At 36.9% G+C, this 17,008-nt stretch overlaps 1 protein-coding gene across 4 annotated transcripts in view; it reads left to right on the top strand.

Annotated features, from left to right (window-relative positions):
* The window catches only part of RLIM (ring finger protein, LIM domain interacting), a 36,516-nt gene that overhangs the window by 12,012 nt on the left and 7,496 nt on the right, over positions 1–17,008 (top strand). For all 4 annotated transcript variants that reach the window (XM_067723657.1, XM_067723659.1, XM_067723658.1 and 1 more), the window contains 2 exons: positions 15,055–15,247; positions 16,157–16,240. In XM_067723657.1, the coding sequence (XP_067579758.1) occupies positions 15,055–15,247; positions 16,157–16,240 (277 nt within the window). The remainder of the gene's footprint in view (positions 1–15,054; positions 15,248–16,156; positions 16,241–17,008) is intronic.

Raw genomic sequence — 17,008 nt, forward strand, 5'->3', positions numbered from 1 at the left:
GGTAGATAGCTAGTGGGAAGCAGCCGCATAGCACAGGGAGATCAGCTCCATGCTTTGTGACTACCTGGAGGGGTGGGATAGGGAGGGTGGAGGGTGGGAGACACAGGAGGGAAGAGATGTGGGAGCATGTGTGTATGTGTAACTGATTCACTTTGTTGTAGAGCAGGAGCTAACACCATTGTAAAGCAACTGTACTCCAATAAAGATGTGGAAAAAAATAAAAGCAAACAAAATGAAAAAAAAATAAAGTTTATAGTCTTGGCATATATTGGGAGGCAGTTGTCCATTTAGTGAAAAGTTGACTGGATTTGGAATCAGGAGGCCTGGCTTTAATTACTGGCTCTTTCCACTTAGTAAGCACATGGCCTTTGGTAAATCACTTTGTCTGTGCTTCTGTTTTTTATCTGTAAAATAGATTTGGTGGTTCCTACTTCATAGGATTGTTGTAAGGCTTCATTGAAATATAGGTGAAAGGGCTGTATGAATAGGATGGTAAGTATTGCTTATAACTAGGAAGAGACCTAAGTGATTTAAGAACAATTACACATTTGTTCTCTTGTTTTATTGGTAAGCTTTCCCAGAAATATTTAAGTTTAAAAATGGCTGATGCTAACCATATACTCAATCCAAAATTTCTGACTTGTGCACATGAATATTATAACTGAGTATAAGGTAACTAAAAAGATTTAAAATCTTCTCTTTTATGATGATAGAAGGAGCCCGGGGGAGGGGGATGGTGGGGATTCTTTTTTTCTCTTACATAAGTTAAACTGGAAATGTACCACAATGTTTTTCACCACAGAGTAGAATCTACAGACCCATTTTATTAACATAATTCTTAACTGATCTTTTCACACCAAAATGGAGAGAGATCTGTATTTCATCATTTGGACTGCAGTCTCCTGACATCTTTGGCATACTTTAACCTTTAAAATGTTAGTTTTCACTTACCAAACAATAGTGACATTACATCTGTCGGGCTGAACTGAACTTGGTGGTTTAGAATTATTACATTTTTTTCATTTTTATACCACTTAGGTAGTGAAGGGACTGCTTAAAATGAGACCAGGTTCATTTGGGTGTATGTTAGTAAGATGATTTTACAAGGCATTTGAGGGCATTGCTTACATTCAGGATTTTCTTTTCTTTGAAGATGTATTGATAATTACTTCTAGTCCGGGGGACCTTGGCAGGTGTTACAGCCGTAACTCACCCCTTAAATGTCCATACAGGGTAGAGATGTCTTGCCAGTGCTGGAATCTCTTGACCACCACTCCCAACCTAGGGCAAGTGCAGAATGAGGCAGAAAGAATGAAGGCTTTGGGCAAAAGTAGGGGAGCAAATTGGCTTTTTCTCTCCCTGTGCCCTAATCAACTACAAGAAACAGACTGCATTTTAAATGGAAATCTATACCTTAGCAAAAACATTGTGTTCTGTTTAATGAAGCCTTGCCAGTTTGGTTGCAATTTTGAAATAAATGAGTGCGTTGCAGGGATGCCATGTGGGGAAAATATTTTCCTTTATTTTCTCTGGTGTAGGCAGGGGGAAAGGAGAGCGGCGTGTTATTATGGAAGTAATAGTAATTTGGATTTGTTCACATGTTGCTTTGTGAGTGTGTCTCGTTGCTAAAACTTTGAATTAAAAAGTAAAATTAAACCAAAATAAAAATCCTTCTTGAATAGAATAAAGCAACCTCTAAACTCATCAGGTGGGAGCTATTTAGGATTTAACAGTCTGTAAAATCACAGTGTTTGGGAGGGTTTTGAATGGAGGTATGACTTTTTTGTCTCTAGTTTCCATGTAGGAAATGTTAGAAATTCTAGAATGTCAAGAGTGAACTTGAAGATCGGTGAGTGTAGGAAAGAATCATCTATCCCATGTGTTTTTGTAGAGTATTATTTTATTTTTGGAAAATATAAAGGAGATGCATAAATAGTGGGTTTATAGAGCATAAACTATACATTGAGAACACTTTAAAGCTCTTTCCATATGTGGGGTTGCTGTCTTACAAACACATTCTTTAAAGCTGCACTGTCCAATATGGTAACCCCTAAGCACATGTGGCTACTGGACACTTGAAATGTCACTAACTAACTGGAACTGAACTTTTAAGTTTCTTTAATTTTAATTAAGCTAAATAAAAAACTGAAAGTGTAAATTTTTTCCATTAAACACAACTTTGTTGTTTCATTAGGACTACATTTCACTTTAATGAAGGTTTAGCATCCAACTTGAGATGTGCTGTAAGTGTAAATTACACACCAGATTTCTGAGACTTAGAATTTTTAAAAAATATAAAACATCTCGCTAATTTTTGTATTGATAACATGTTGAAATGATATTTTGGTTATGTTGGGTAAATAAGATATTAATAAAATTAATATTTCAAAAATATAAAAAGACCATGTAAGGCAGGAAGTGACACTAGTGGTACAGACAAATGCTGTGTGCAGAGATGGATGAAAAATTTGATAGCTGAGATAGTAATAGCTTCTTAGGTGATAAGATTTCATTAAACCTTGAGGCGTGAGGGAAATGGGGAAAGACTAAGCGGGGGCTGAAGGAACAGCATTAGTAGAAGTGTGAAGGTAGTAAAGCGCAAAGTGTGTTGGAGGGAGGGGATGGGGCAATATAAGTGGACTGGTCTTACCAAGAAAACATTATAACAAAATTGTGCCACTGGGAATATGTGGCTTAGTATGACCCTAGGCCCAGAATAGAAAACCGAGGGGCTCTCCATCCTTAATGACATTTTAGTCCAAAGGGTCTTTTGAAATCAGTCTGTTCAAACTCCCACCTAATAAGGACAAACTCCCATCTAATATCTAGCCTCTGCTTGAATATTTCCAGAGATTGGTAATAGCTTGCTTCGAGAGACTGGTTACATCTCCACTTTTAGACAATCTTATTTGTTAGACTATTAAAAGACAGAATTATCTGCTTCCATGTTTCTTCAACTCTTGGCCCTAGTTTGACCCTATGGTTCTGCTCTCTTTCATGTTATAACTCCAAATATTTGAAGATGGTAATCATGTCCATTTTTAGTCTTGTCTTCAGGCTAGACATCTCCAAGTAATTCAACCATTTCTTTTTTTTTTTTTAAGTTATTTTCTTTGGCTGCGTCAGGTCTTAGTTGCAGCATGCAGGGTCTTCGTCACAGCATGCAGGATCTTCCTTGCGGCGAGGGCTCTTTGTTGTGGCACGCGGGTTCCAGAGCACGTGGGCTCTCTCGCTGAGGCGCATGAGCTCAGTAGTCGTGGCATGTGGCATTAGTTGCCCTGCGGCATGTGGGATCTTAGTGCCTTGGCCAGGGATCGAGCCCACTTTCCCTGCATTGGAAGGCGGATTCTTTACCACTGGATCACCGGGAAGTCCCTCAACCGTTTCTTTTATGGTATTCCCTGGCTTCTCACCATCTTGGTCACTCTAGATACTTTCTTGTGTTTGTCGATGTCTTTTTGGAGGTATTTTAAATGTTTCAAATACTCTGCATATAGTCTGAAGTGCAAGTTGCATTGGCACTGTTACCTACTTTTATCTGAACACTATGGCCTGGGAAAACAACATGTGACTCTTAGGTTTCTTAGCAGCCAGGTCAAACGGTCTTTTTATTGAGCTTTTGTTAACTAAAAACTTCAGGTCTTCATGTGAACTCACCAAGACAGGTTTTTTTCCCCTATTCTGTAATCTTTTTTTTTTAATTTATTTATTTTTGGCTGTGTTGGGTCTTCGTTGCTGCATGCAGTCTTTCTCTAGTTGTGGCAAACGGGGCAGGGGGCTACTCTTCATTGCGGTGCACGGACTTCTCATTGCAGTGGCTTCTCTTGTTGTGGAGCACGGGCTCTAGGTGCAAGGGCTTCAGTAGTTGCGTCACGCGGGCTCAGTAGTTGTGGCACGCGGGCTTAGTTGCTCTGCGGCATGTGGGATCTTCCCGGACCAGGGATTGAACCTGTGTCCTCTGCATTGGCAGGTGGATTCTTAACCACTGCACCACAGGGAAGCCCCCCCTATTCTGTACTCTTACTATGGATTACTTCAGCTTGCTAACCCTTAAAGTGTTTAAGGTAGCACATTTATCATCATTTTGTTGATTTCAGCTCATCTTCACAGCCCAGAGAATTCAGAATATTTTTTGTCGTATATATCTTCATTACTAACTCCCAGCTTTGAGTTGTCTGTAGATTTGTTTAGCATGTCTTTGACATGGTTCTTTTAAAAATGCTAAAGACAGGGCTGTTTGCAGGTTAACATTGCTCCATAATCTTTGAGAGTGTTATTTAACAACTGTGAATCTGTTAAATTGTATTGTCATCAAGCTCCTTGCTACTCAGACTGATCAGCAGCATCAGCATCACTTGGAGGCTTATTTAAAATGCATGCTCTCAGGCCTCACCCCCAACCTACTGAATCAGAATCTGTATTTTTACAAGATTTCCATATGATTCGTTTGTATGCTGAAGTTTGAGAAGCACTGATCTAGTCCACATTTCTCCATAACGATAGGATGCAAAACCTTTTCAGACTCTGTACAGAAACCAAGCTAGACTAGTCGGCAGTATTATCCTGATGCCCCTATCAAAGAGTTTCTCATCCCTGACTGCACAATGGAATTACCTGTGGAATTTTTAAAACATCACTGTCTAGTTCGCCCCAGAGAAAGCTCCCCCAGGTGATTTTAATGTGAGAATCTTGTAAAGCAAGTTGTATGTGAAAGAAAACTATGTAAAGCAAATGAGGTTAATTTGGCAGTGAATTCCACTTCTGGTAAACATATTTCTTCTACGTGTTTGCAATGTATCTGATAGTCTATTGCAGAATTTCCCCCTAGGTTTCTCGTCAGATTTTGCTGTGCTATAGCTTATAGATGTCACTTTCTTTGAAGATTACATCATCTAGCATCTTTCCTGTTCTCTGTGATTTCTCAAAGATTATCATTGGAAATATTGCAGTTTTGGCTCTTGATTCTCTCTGAGAAATTTGGTTTTTTCCACTACTTCCAGTTGGAAGATGATTCTCCGTGTTGAATAAAACAGAAGTTGAGTGACTCTACCTACCATCTTCTGTTAATATACCAACGCCCCCACACACACATGTTTAGTACAAGACTCCATTCTTCTTTCAGATTTTGTTTTTCAAAGCCATTTTAAAAAATCTTTCCTGTACTTCTGAAAGTTTCTGTTTCTTGTGGGCTTTAACCTCCCTGGCACTATTCTTAAGACTTTGTGCCATACTTGTAACAGTCCTTGGTATGTGAGTTTTCTGTTATCTTTGGTTCATGTCCTGCAAATGTCAGAACTTATCAGATGTTTTTCCCTTCTTTGAAAGCTTTACATTTTTAAAGCCTTTCAGCCCTACTGAGTTGTATATTTTTTTTGAATTTTATTCATTTTTTTATACGGCAGGTTCTTATTAGTTATCCATTTTATACATATTACTGTATATATATCAATCCCAATCTCCCAGTTCATCACACCACCACCACTCCCCGCCACTTTCCCCCCTTGGTGTCCATACGTTTGTTCTCTGCATCTGTGTCTCTATTTCTGCCCTTGCAAACCGGTTCATCTGTACCATTTTTCTAGGTTCCACATATATGCATTAATATACAATATTTGTTTTTCTCTTTCTGATTTTGCTCTGTGTGACAGTCTCTAGATCCATCAACGTCTCTACAAATAACCCAATTTTATTCCTTTTTAGGGCTGAGTAATGTTGCATTGTATATATGTACCACATCTTTATCCATTTGTCTGTCGATGGGCATTTACGTTGCTTCCATGACCTGGCTATTGTAAATAGTGCTGCGGTGAACATTGGGGTGCATGTATCTTTTAGAATTATGGTTTTCTCTGGGTATATGCCCAGTAGTGGGATTGTTGGGTCATATGGTAATGCTATTTTTAGTTTTTTAAGGCACGTCCATACTGTTCTCCATAGTGGCTGTATCAATTTACATTCCCACCAACAGTGTAAGAGGGTTCCATTTCCTCCCCACCCTCTGCAGCATTTGTTGTTTGTAGATTTTCTCATCATGCCCATTCTAACTGGTGTGAGGTGATACCTCATTGTAGTTTTGACTTGCATTTCTCTAATTAGTGATGTTGAGCAGCTTTTCATGTCCTTCTTGGCCATCTGTATGTCTTCTTTGGAGAAATGTCTATTTAGGTCTTCTGCCCATATTTTGATTGGGTTGTTTGTTTTTTTAATATTGAGCTACATGAGCTGTTTATACATTTCAGAGATTAATCCTTTGTCCATTGATTCGTTTGCAAATATTTTCTCCCATTCCGAGGGTTGTCTTTTCATCTTGTTTGTAGCTTTCTTTGATGTGCAAAAACTTTTAAGTTTCATTAGGTCCCATTTGTTTATTTCTGTTTTTATTTCCATTAGGAGGTGGATCATAAATGACCTTGCTATGATTTATGTCAAAGAGTGTTCTATCCTGTGTTTTCCTCTAACATTTATGTCTCGAATCCATTTTGAGTTTATTTTTGTGTATGGTGTTAGGGAGTGTTCTAATTTCATTCTTTTACATGTAGCTGTCCAGTTTTCCCAGCACCACTTTTTGAAGAGACTGTCTTCTCCATTGTATATCCTTGCCTCCTTTGTCATAGCTTAGCTGGCCATAGGTGCATGGGTTTATCTCTGGGCTTTCTATCCTGTTCCATTGATCTATATTTCTGGTTTTGTGCCAGTACCATATTATCTTGATTACTGTAGCTTTGTAGTATAGTCTAAAGTCAGGGAGTCTGATTTCCCCAAGCTCTGTTTTTTTCCCTCAAGACTGCTTTGGCTCTTGGGGTCTTCTGTGTCTCCATACAAATTTTAAGATTTTTTGTTCTAGTTCTGTCAAAAATGCCATTGGTAGTTTGATAGGGTTTACATTGAATCTGTAGATTGCTTTGGGTAGTATATTCATTTTCACAATATTGATTCTTCCAATCCAAGAACATGGTATATTTCTCCATCTGTTTGTATCATCTTTAATTTCTTGCATCAGTGTCTTACAGTTTTCTGCATACAGGTCTTTTGTCTCCCTAGGTAGGTTATTTCTAGATATTTTATTCTTTTTGTTGCAGTGGTAAATGGGAGTGTTTCCTTAATTTCTCTTTCAGATTTTTCATCATTAGTGTATAGGAATGCAAGAGATTTCTGTGCATTAATTTTGTATCCTGCAACTTTACAAAATTCATTGATTAGCTCTAGTAGTTTCTGGTGGCATCTTTAGGATTCTCTATGTTTAGTATCACATCATCTTCAAACAGCGACAGCTTTACTTCTTCTTTTCCAATTTGGATTCCTTTTATTTCTTTTTCTTCGCTGATTGCTGTGGCTAAAACTTCCAAAACTATGTTGAATAATAGTGGTGAGAGCGAACATCCTTGTCTTGTTCCTGATCTTAGAGGAAATGCTTTCAGTTTTTCACCATTGAGAATGATGTTTGCTGTGGGTTTGTCATATATGGCCTTTATTATGTTGAGGTAGGTTCCCTCTTTGCCCACTTTCTGGAGCGTTTTTATCATAAATGGGTGTTAAGTTTTGTCAAAAGCTTTTTCTGCATCTATTGAGATAATCATGTGGTTTTTATTCTTCAATTTGTTAATATGGTGTATCACATTGATTGATTTATGTATATTGAAGAATCCTTGCCTCCCTGGGATAAATCCCACTTGATCATGGTGTATGATCCTTTTATTGTGTTGTTGTATTCTGTTTGCTCGTATTTTGTTGAGGATTTTTGCATCTATATTCATCAGTGATATTGGTCTGTAATTTTCCTTTTTTGTAGTATCTGTGTCTGGTTTTGCTATCAGGGTGATGGTGGCCTTATAGAATGAGTTTGGGAGTGTCCTTCCTCTGCAATTGTTTGGAAGAGTTTGAGACAGATGGGTGTTATCTCTCCTCTAAATGTTTGATAGAATTCACCTGTGAAGCCATCTGGTCCTGGACTTTTGTTTGTTGGAAGGTTTTTTGTTGTTGTTGTTGGAAGGTTTTTAATCACAGTTTCAATTTCGTTACTTGTGATTGGTCTGTTCATTATTTCTGTTTCTTCCTGGTTCCGTCTTGGAAGGTTATATCTTTCTAAGAATTTGTTCATTTCTTCTAGGTTGTCCATTTTATTGGCATAGAGTTGCTTGTGGCAGTCTCTTAGGTTGCTTTGTATTTCTGCGGTGTCTGTTGTAACTTCTCCTTTTTCGTTTCTAATTTTATTGATTTGAGTCCTCTCTGTCTTTTTCTTGGTGAGTCTGGCTAATGGTTTATCAGTTTTGTTTATCTTCTCAAAGAACCAGCTTCAGTTTTATTGATCTTTGCTGTTTTCTTTGTTTCTGTTTCATTTATTTCTGCTCTGATCTTTATGGTATCTTTTGTTCTGCTAACTTAGGGTTTTGTTTGTTCTTCTTCCTCTATTTCCTTTAGGTGTAAGGTTGGATTGTTTATTTGAGATTTTTCTTGTTTCTTGAGGTAGGCTTGTATTGCTATAAACTTCCCTCTTAGAATTGCTTTTGCTGCATCCCATAGGTTTTGGATCGTCGTGTTTTCATTGTCATTTGTCTCTAGGTATTTTTTGATTTCCTCTTTGGTAGCTTCAGTGAGCTCTTGGTTATTGAGTAACGTATTGTTTAGCCTCCATGTGTTTGTGTTTTTTACGTTTTTTTCCTGTAATTGATTTCTAATCTTATAGCGTTGTAGTCAGAAAAGATGCTTGATATGATTTCAGTTTTCTTAAATTTACTGAGGCTTGATGTGACCTTAGATGTGGTCTATTGTGGGGAATGTTCCATGCGCACTTGAGAAGAAAGTGTTGTAATCTCCTGTTTTTGGATGGAATGTCCTATAAATATCAATTTAATCTATCACGTCTGTTGTGTCATTTAGACCTTGTGTTTCCTTATTAATTTTCTGTTTGAATGATCTCTCTATTGGTGTGAGGTGTTAAAATCCTGTACTATTATTGTGTTACTGTCGATTTCCTCTTTTATAACTGTTAGCAGTTGCCTTATGTATTGAGATGCTCCTTTGTTGGGCACATATATATTTATAATTGTTATATCTTCTTCTTGGATTGATTTCTTGATCATTATGTAGTGTCCTTCCTTGTCTCTTGTAACATTCTTCATTTTATCTGATATGAGTGTTGCTACTCCAGCTTTCTTTTGATTTCCAGTTGCATGGGATATCTTTTTCCCTCCCCTCACTTTCATTCTGTATATGTTCCAGGTCTGAAGTGGGTCTCTTGTAGACAGCATGTGTATGGGTCTTGTTTTTGTGTCCATTCAGCAAGCCTGTGTCTTTTGGTTGGAGCATTTAATCCATTCACATTTAAGGTAATTATCGATATGTTATCCCTCCCTTCCCTCCCTCCTCTTTTTTCACTAACTTGAGTCTTTCCTTGACCTCCCAGGCGAAGCTTATAGCTTCTTTCTCTGTTTAGGAGGTTGGACTAGACCTCTAATGTCCCTTCCTACCCAGAGATGCTATCCTCTTTAGTGTCTTTTGTGTGTATGTGCTGAAAACAGCTTCATTGACTCAGGCATCCTTAATCACTGTGCTCCTTGGATCTGGCTCTATTTTCTTAATTGTTATGGGTTTGTTTTTTTGGGTACTTTTCTTCTCATGTGTTTCCCATTTAGAGAAGTTCCTTTAGCATTTGTTGTGGAGCTGGTTTGCTGGTGCTGAATTCACTTAGCTTTTGCTTGTCTGTAAAGGTTTTGATTTCTCTGTTGAATCTGAATGAGATCCTTGCCGGGTAGAGTAATCTTGGTTGTAGGTTCTTCCCTTTCATCACATAGCCACTCCCTTGTGGCTTGTAGAGTTTCTGCTGAGAAAGCAACTGTTAACCTTATGGAAGTTCCCTTGTATGTTTTTTGTCGTTTTTCCTTTGTTGCTTTTAATAATTTTTCTTTGTCTTTAATTTTTGTCAGCTTGATTACTATGTGTCTCGGCATGTTTCTCCTTCTGTTTATCCTGCCTGGGACTCTCTGTGGTTCCTGGACTTGGGTGGCTATTTCCTGTCCCATGTTAGGGAAGTTTTCAACTGTAATCTCTTTAAGTATTTTCTCGGGTCCTTTCTCTCTTCTCCTTCTGGGACCCCTATAATGCGAATGTTGTTGCGTTTAATGTTGTCCCAGAGGTCTGTTAGGCTGTCTTCATTTCTTTTCATTCTTTTTTCGTCATTCTGTTCTGCACCAGTGAATTACACCATTCTGTCTTCCAGGTCACTTATCCATTCTTTTGCCTCAGTTATTCTGCTATTGATTCCTTCTAGTGTATTTTTCATTTCAGTTATTGTATTGTTCATCTCTGTTTGTTTGTTCTTGAATTCTTCTAGGTGTTTGTTCTTTAATTCTTCTAGGTCTTTTTTAAGCATTTCTTGCGTCTTCTCGTTCTTTGCCTCCATTCTTTTTCCGAGGTCCTGGATCATCTTCACTATCATTATTCTGAATTCTTTTTCTGGAAGGTTATCTATGTCCACTTCTTTTAATTGTTTTTCTGGGGTTTTATCTTGTTCCTTCATCTGGTACATAGCGCTCTGCCTTTTCATCCTGTCTATCTGTGAATGTGGTTTTTGTTCCACAGGCTGCAGGATTGTAGTTCTCCTTGCTTCTGCTCCTGAGTTGTATTTTTTATAAATTACTTTCAGGATTATTTATTGATCCTTCACAAGTGGACTTTGTCATGTTGTTAGTGTTCAGAATATTAACTGCTTAATGTTAGCCAAATGTGGTTTTCTTTGGTTTGAGAAATTATGGATGAACTTTTTCCTTTGTGCTTTTCTGTAGTTTTAAAAATTAGCTGTGTGCTATTACCAATACTAAGTTGTTACTTAGGTACATATGGGAAATTTTGGCTTCCTTTTGTTTGTTTCTTTGATTGCCTGGCCCATATAACTTTTATGAGTGTTTTATTTAAGCTCTTGACTTGTAGTCTTCTTAAAGTTTCAGGTTATTATGAAAACAGTATATTTGAGAAATTTATATAGCTTACTCTTACCAAAAGTAAGGAATCTTGGTTATGAGTTTAGGAAACTCCAAAAATATTGCATCTCCCTCCCCTTCCTTGACATTTTTATCTTATTTGTTTAAACAATGATAGAGTAGTTCTAAAAATAATGATCTAAGAGAGACAATGGGGAGAGCTAGGTGTGCCCATGTACAGCCTGAAATTTGTTTAGACTCATCAGACAGGTAGAGAGGCTTCTTTATTTTTATATCTGAAAGACAGTTTGTTTTTATTTTTCTCTAGTACTGACTTGTAAACATCCAGGTACTTCATGTGTTGTGTGTGGGATTAAATCCTAGTACCAATATAGATTACCTCTTTTCTACAAATTGGATTTTCATATGTTTATGGAATTAACTTTTATTTTGTCAATATGAAGTTCAATAAGGTCAATCTGAGGTTGGAAGGAAAAGAGTTAGAGAATGAAATTTTTTGTTTGGATTCTTCTCTTAGTTTAGATTGTTTACTACCATTGTTTTTTCATTAGAGTGGTTAATGAGTGTGTGGAGGTCTGCCAATACAGTAATTATCTAATGCTGTACAAGTAGTGAATGACAATTAAGAGGTTTTGGCTAAACAGACACGTGAAAGGATGCTCAGTATCACTAATCATTAGAGAAATGCAAATCAAAACTACAATGAGGTATTACCTCACACCAGCCAGAATGGCCATCATCAAAAAATCTAGAAACAATAAATGCTGGAGAGGATGTGGAGAAAAGGCAACCCTCTTGCACTGTTGGTGGGAATGTAAATTGATACAGCCACTACGGAAAACAGTATGGAGGTTCCTTCAAACACTACAAATAGAACTACCATACGACTCAGCAATCCCACTACTGGGCATATACCCTGAGAAAACCATAATTCAAAAAGAGTCATGTACCATAATGTTCACTGCAGCTCTATTTACAGTAGCCAGGACATGGAAGCAACCTAAGTGTCCATCAGGAGATGAATGGATAAGGAAGATGTGGCACATATATACAGTGGAATATTACTCAGCCAGAAAAAGAAACGAAATTGAGTTATATGTAGTGAGGTGGATGGACCTAGAGTCTGTCATAACAGAGTGAAGTAAGTCAGAAAGAGAAAAACAAATACCGTATGCTAACACATATATATGGAATCTAAAAAAACCCAAAATTGTTCTGAAGAGCCTAGGGGCAGGACAGGAATAGAGGTGCAGATGTAGAGAATGGACTTGAGGACACAGGGAGGGGGAAGGGTAAGCTGGGACTAAGTGAGAGAGTGGCATGGATATATATACACTACCAAATGTAAAATAGATAGCTAGTAGGAAGCAGCCGCATAGCACAGGCAGATCAGCTCTGTGCTTTGTGTCCGCCTAGAGGGGTGGGATAGGGAGGGTGGGAGGGAGACGCAAGAGGGAGGGGATATGGGGATATATGTATACGTATAGCTGATTCACTTTGTTATACAGCAGAAACTAACACACCATTGTAAAGCAATTATACTCTAATAAAGTTGTTTAAAAAAAAAAAAAAGGAAGTTTTGGCTAGTTTCATGTCCTATCCCAGAGCAGGGGTTGGCAAACTTTCTGTAGAAGTCCAGATAGTAAATTTTTTTCACTTTTCTAATCAAAATTGAGCATATTACATAGTTATTTATTTAAAAACAAAGAAACCAAATTTCCACAAAGTTTTTCTTGATAAAACTCACAATGTAATAATAATTGAGTACAATATTTTGTAATATAGGTCTACTAACGAGAAGAATGGTATTCTTTTGCTGACGGAGGGGTAACATTTTGCTTAATTGGGGCTAAACATCCTCCTTATCAAAATCATTTGCAGATGTTCATTTAGTGTTTTCTGACTTGAAGTGAGATTTTACATATTTCATCTTTGAAAATGTCTATTCACACATATAGGTAGGTCTTGCTCTCTAATCAGTACACAAGCATATAATTTTAATGAAGTATATTCACCCCTTAGAAGGTGTTTATAGAATTTTTCATTAGATTCTTCTCTTGATATTTACCTTTTTAGCAGGCATATCATTAGACGGCAGAGTCATCACTTTCAATTGTAGGGTAGGTGGAAGCTCCTCAGTTACACAGTTAAGTGGATTTTGAAATAAGGAAATTTCCTTTGTACTTGCATTGAGGTCCAAAAAACACTTCTGGAATTGTAGTTTGTGCTTAGAAAATATATCTGCTACAATTTCTATAGGAATGGAGCTCTCATTTCTTTGATAGCACAAGAAGTGCATAAAGCAGCTTGACATTGTGATTCCAGTGTTAGTTATTGTTGAAATGACTTTACTGTAGTATAAGATTTACATATTATAAGCACTGTAATTTTAGGTTGAGTTCATTCAGAAACATTATGAAGTCTTCAGAAAAAGCTAATTTCCCAAGCCATTCCTTGTTTGGTAATAGTAATTGAGAGTAGTTCCTTTCATTCAGAAACAAATCTAATCTTGGACCTGGGTACAACAAATCACAGTAAAACTTTACCAGTGCTAAACCATCAAAATGAGCACCTGGTAGAGCAAGTCAGGATATTCAGCTTCTATTTCTGACAAAAATTCATGGAACTCACTATGTTTAAGTCCACCATAGTGAAGTTCACCATTGACATCACTGGTTCAGTAATGATAGATACAAATATTTTCTACAGACTACCTATAACTACTATATAATGAATAACCATAGACTTTAAACACCTTACATATTCATAGGCATTGTAAATTTGTCCAAGTAGGTCTACACTTTTTTTTTAACCACTGTTTTAGTTGTAACACATCTTAGCAGATTCCACTTCATGTTGTGCTGAATTAGTGTTTCTCAGCTTCTTTGAAAATATTATCACCTGTAGTTAGTTGTTCCATGCAAACTCTTTATAGAGGTCACTTCTTTAGTTACTTCAAACTCCTCAAATAATCAATGTTTGCCTCCTTGAATAAACAGCTGAATAGTATCAGTTATATTTGTCAGCTCATCAAGAACCAAGGAAAACCACTCAAAATCATTTGCTCCCTTGTTTTTCACTTGATTATTGACATATCCCAATATCCTCAACTTTCTGAGCAACTGTTCTCATCAAAAGGCTAATAATCTTAAATTTATTTTCTGTGGACAAATTTCTTTAGCTTCTGCAGTCAAACACAGTTTAACTAACACATCATCAACAAATGGCTTTGCTTGCTTAGCCAACAAATGAGCCACTTGGAAACTTACTCTGGTTGAAGCCTCATTTTTTACTTTTGTGGGGAAATATTTTGTGATGAGATACTTTGTTTTAAATTTTTTAATTTTTCAGACTGTAGCTTTCCTGTGAATTGGGAATATTGTGATGAATGCTTATTTAGTCTGATAATATTAATGTATATTTTATTATTTTAGCACAGTTTTAGTGCTGTTGCATTATAAATATAACCTTTGCCATCTAATAACAAAATAATCCATACTCCACTGCACCTTTAGGCATTTGAAGTCCATTTTCTCTTCATTTAATATGATGAGTGTGCATTGGTAATTAAAAAAATATCACAGTTTGGTGATAAGCATGGCACTTGAAATGCTGTCAAGTTATAATTGCATCACTGCAACTTACAATGCACAGATCGCCAGTGCAAAGCAGTGAGAGTGCTACATACAGTCTTGGTCACAACTACTCAGCTCTGCCATTATAGCATGAAGCAGCCATAGAAAATAAGTGAATGTGTATGGCTGTATTCCAATAAAACTTAAACACTGAAATTTGGATTTCATATAATTTTCACACATCACAGAATATTCTCTTAAAAAAACATTTAAAGGTGTAAAAATCATTCTTAGATCTCAAGGAGAAAAAAATAGGCACCAGGGCTAAATTTGGCCCATGGGCCATAGTTTGCCAACCCCTGACCTAGTCTTTTCGTAGTTTAACAGTGCTTTTCAGGAGTTTTTCTGTTAAGAAATTTCATTCATATGAGGTCTTAAAATCCACGTCTGGACCTGCATTCTGGATTTTCCCATAACTAAAACTGTTCTATAGAATACATACTGACTTCTGTTTTCAAGATTGATCTCCTTTCTCCTTTTAGATAATTTTCCACTTGTTCATCAAGATGGAAAGCTCAGATTCTAACGATAAAGGAAGCGGTGATCAGTCTGCAGCACAGCGCAGAAGTCAGATGGACCGATTGGATCGGGAAGAAGCTTTCTATCAATTTGTAAATAACCTCAGTGAAGAAGATTATAGGCTTATGAGGGATAACAATTTGCTAGGCACCCCAGGTATGCAATGTGTAGTTTAAGGATTTATATATGTAAATTGCTGGTCTTAAAAAAAAAGGAAACCTGTATTTTAAAAAAATGTTTCTTTAGCCATTATGAAGTATGATTTTAATACAAAGGATGTAGAGTGACATTAACTGCTGTACTTATTACATGATTTTGTTCACTCATATTTGGAATAATCCTATGTCAGGTTTTTTAGTTAGGAATTATATTATGAATTTATAATGAGCTAAATTCAAGAGAGTGGACCTGAAAAATCTTTTTGTTATTTATCTTTATATAACTTACTAGACATTAGTAGTCTTGAGGAGCTAATGGGAACTTCAGTTCTTAGGAGAGACTTACTCTGTCATAATCAATCAAAGCTAGCCTTGGGTAAAATAGTCAATTATTCAGAACTTTGTGCTTGGTTATTCTCCTTTGCCTGATTAGGGCCCATTTGAATCTAGTTAAAATTCATTATCTCCCTTCCTCCTCGTTTCTTGTTAATTCTATTAACTTTGAGTGATTCCTTAAATTTTAAAAGGTAAGGTGTTAGTTAGCATGGCTCTTATAAGAGAGAGTGCATTTTGAGGCAACAGTACCAGACTTGAGTCAGAATGCCAAAGTTGGCATTCTTGCCCTGCCATATATTAATTAACACATCAGTCTCTCACTCAGTCTGTTTCATTGTTTTAAAATGCAGATAATATCTACCTCCCAGAGTTGCAGTTTTAAACAATGAGATACTGTATGCAAAAGCATTTTGTAAACTGGAAAGAAATGTGAATAAATATAAGTTGTAATGTCATGCTCTCAAATAGGTGAATTTTACCCAGGTTTCCTACTCACTCTCTGGTTGTCATCTCAGATGGATAAGTCATTGTTTTTTATTCATAATTTGGCAAACATTTTAAACTATTTTAGGTGAAAGTACTGAGGAAGAGTTGCTGAGAAGACTACAACAAATTAAAGAGGGCCCACCACCACAAAACTCAGATGAAAATAGAGGTAAATTTTGCTTGGGGGTGGAGGATGGAATGGATAAGGAGCTTCCTAACGATAAATGTCAGCCAAAGATAATCTAGCAATGACACAAATTAATTTGGTGCTAAGTAACTGCTCATAAAAACAACTGGCATTTTCTTGATATTTGGTGAGAATGTTAACTTTTTTTTTCTGCTTCACCTTCGGGTTTTTGTGTTAATTGGAGCATAGTGAGGAATGGCCTATTTTAAATGTGATTTTTTTTCTTGATTTTCCACCTCCATTGAAATTTCCCCCTACCTACTGTATTATTCCTTCCTTATAAACATGAGTTCCTCACCAGCAGAAAGACATGTTGCATTCTCTAATCTGATGGTTCTCAGTGGGGTATAATTTTGCCCCCTAGGGGACATTGCCAATGCCTGGAGACATTTTTGGTTGTCATGACTGGGGGTTTGCTATTGGTATCTAGTGGGTGGAGGTCAGGGATGCTGCTAAACATCCTAAAATGCACAGCACAGCCCCCACAACAAAGAATTATCTGGCTCAAAATATAAATAGTCCCACTGTTGAGAAATCTTGCTCTTACCTGGGGTCTGGTGTTTCTCCCTCAATGTGAAATAGGGAATTTGACTAACATAAGAAACCATGATAACAGTTAGGTTCTCGAATGTGCCATTATATGTACTGTGCTAGGTTCAGACTGTTTACTTGGTCTGATCTCCAATTTCATGTTAATTTAAAATCTTGGTAATGTGAAGAAGTATTCAAATACTTTTAAACCTGTAAATC

Source organism: Pseudorca crassidens, chromosome X (assembly GCF_039906515.1).
Source record: "Pseudorca crassidens isolate mPseCra1 chromosome X, mPseCra1.hap1, whole genome shotgun sequence".
In the NCBI taxonomy this organism is placed as follows: Eukaryota; Metazoa; Chordata; class Mammalia; order Artiodactyla; family Delphinidae; genus Pseudorca; species Pseudorca crassidens.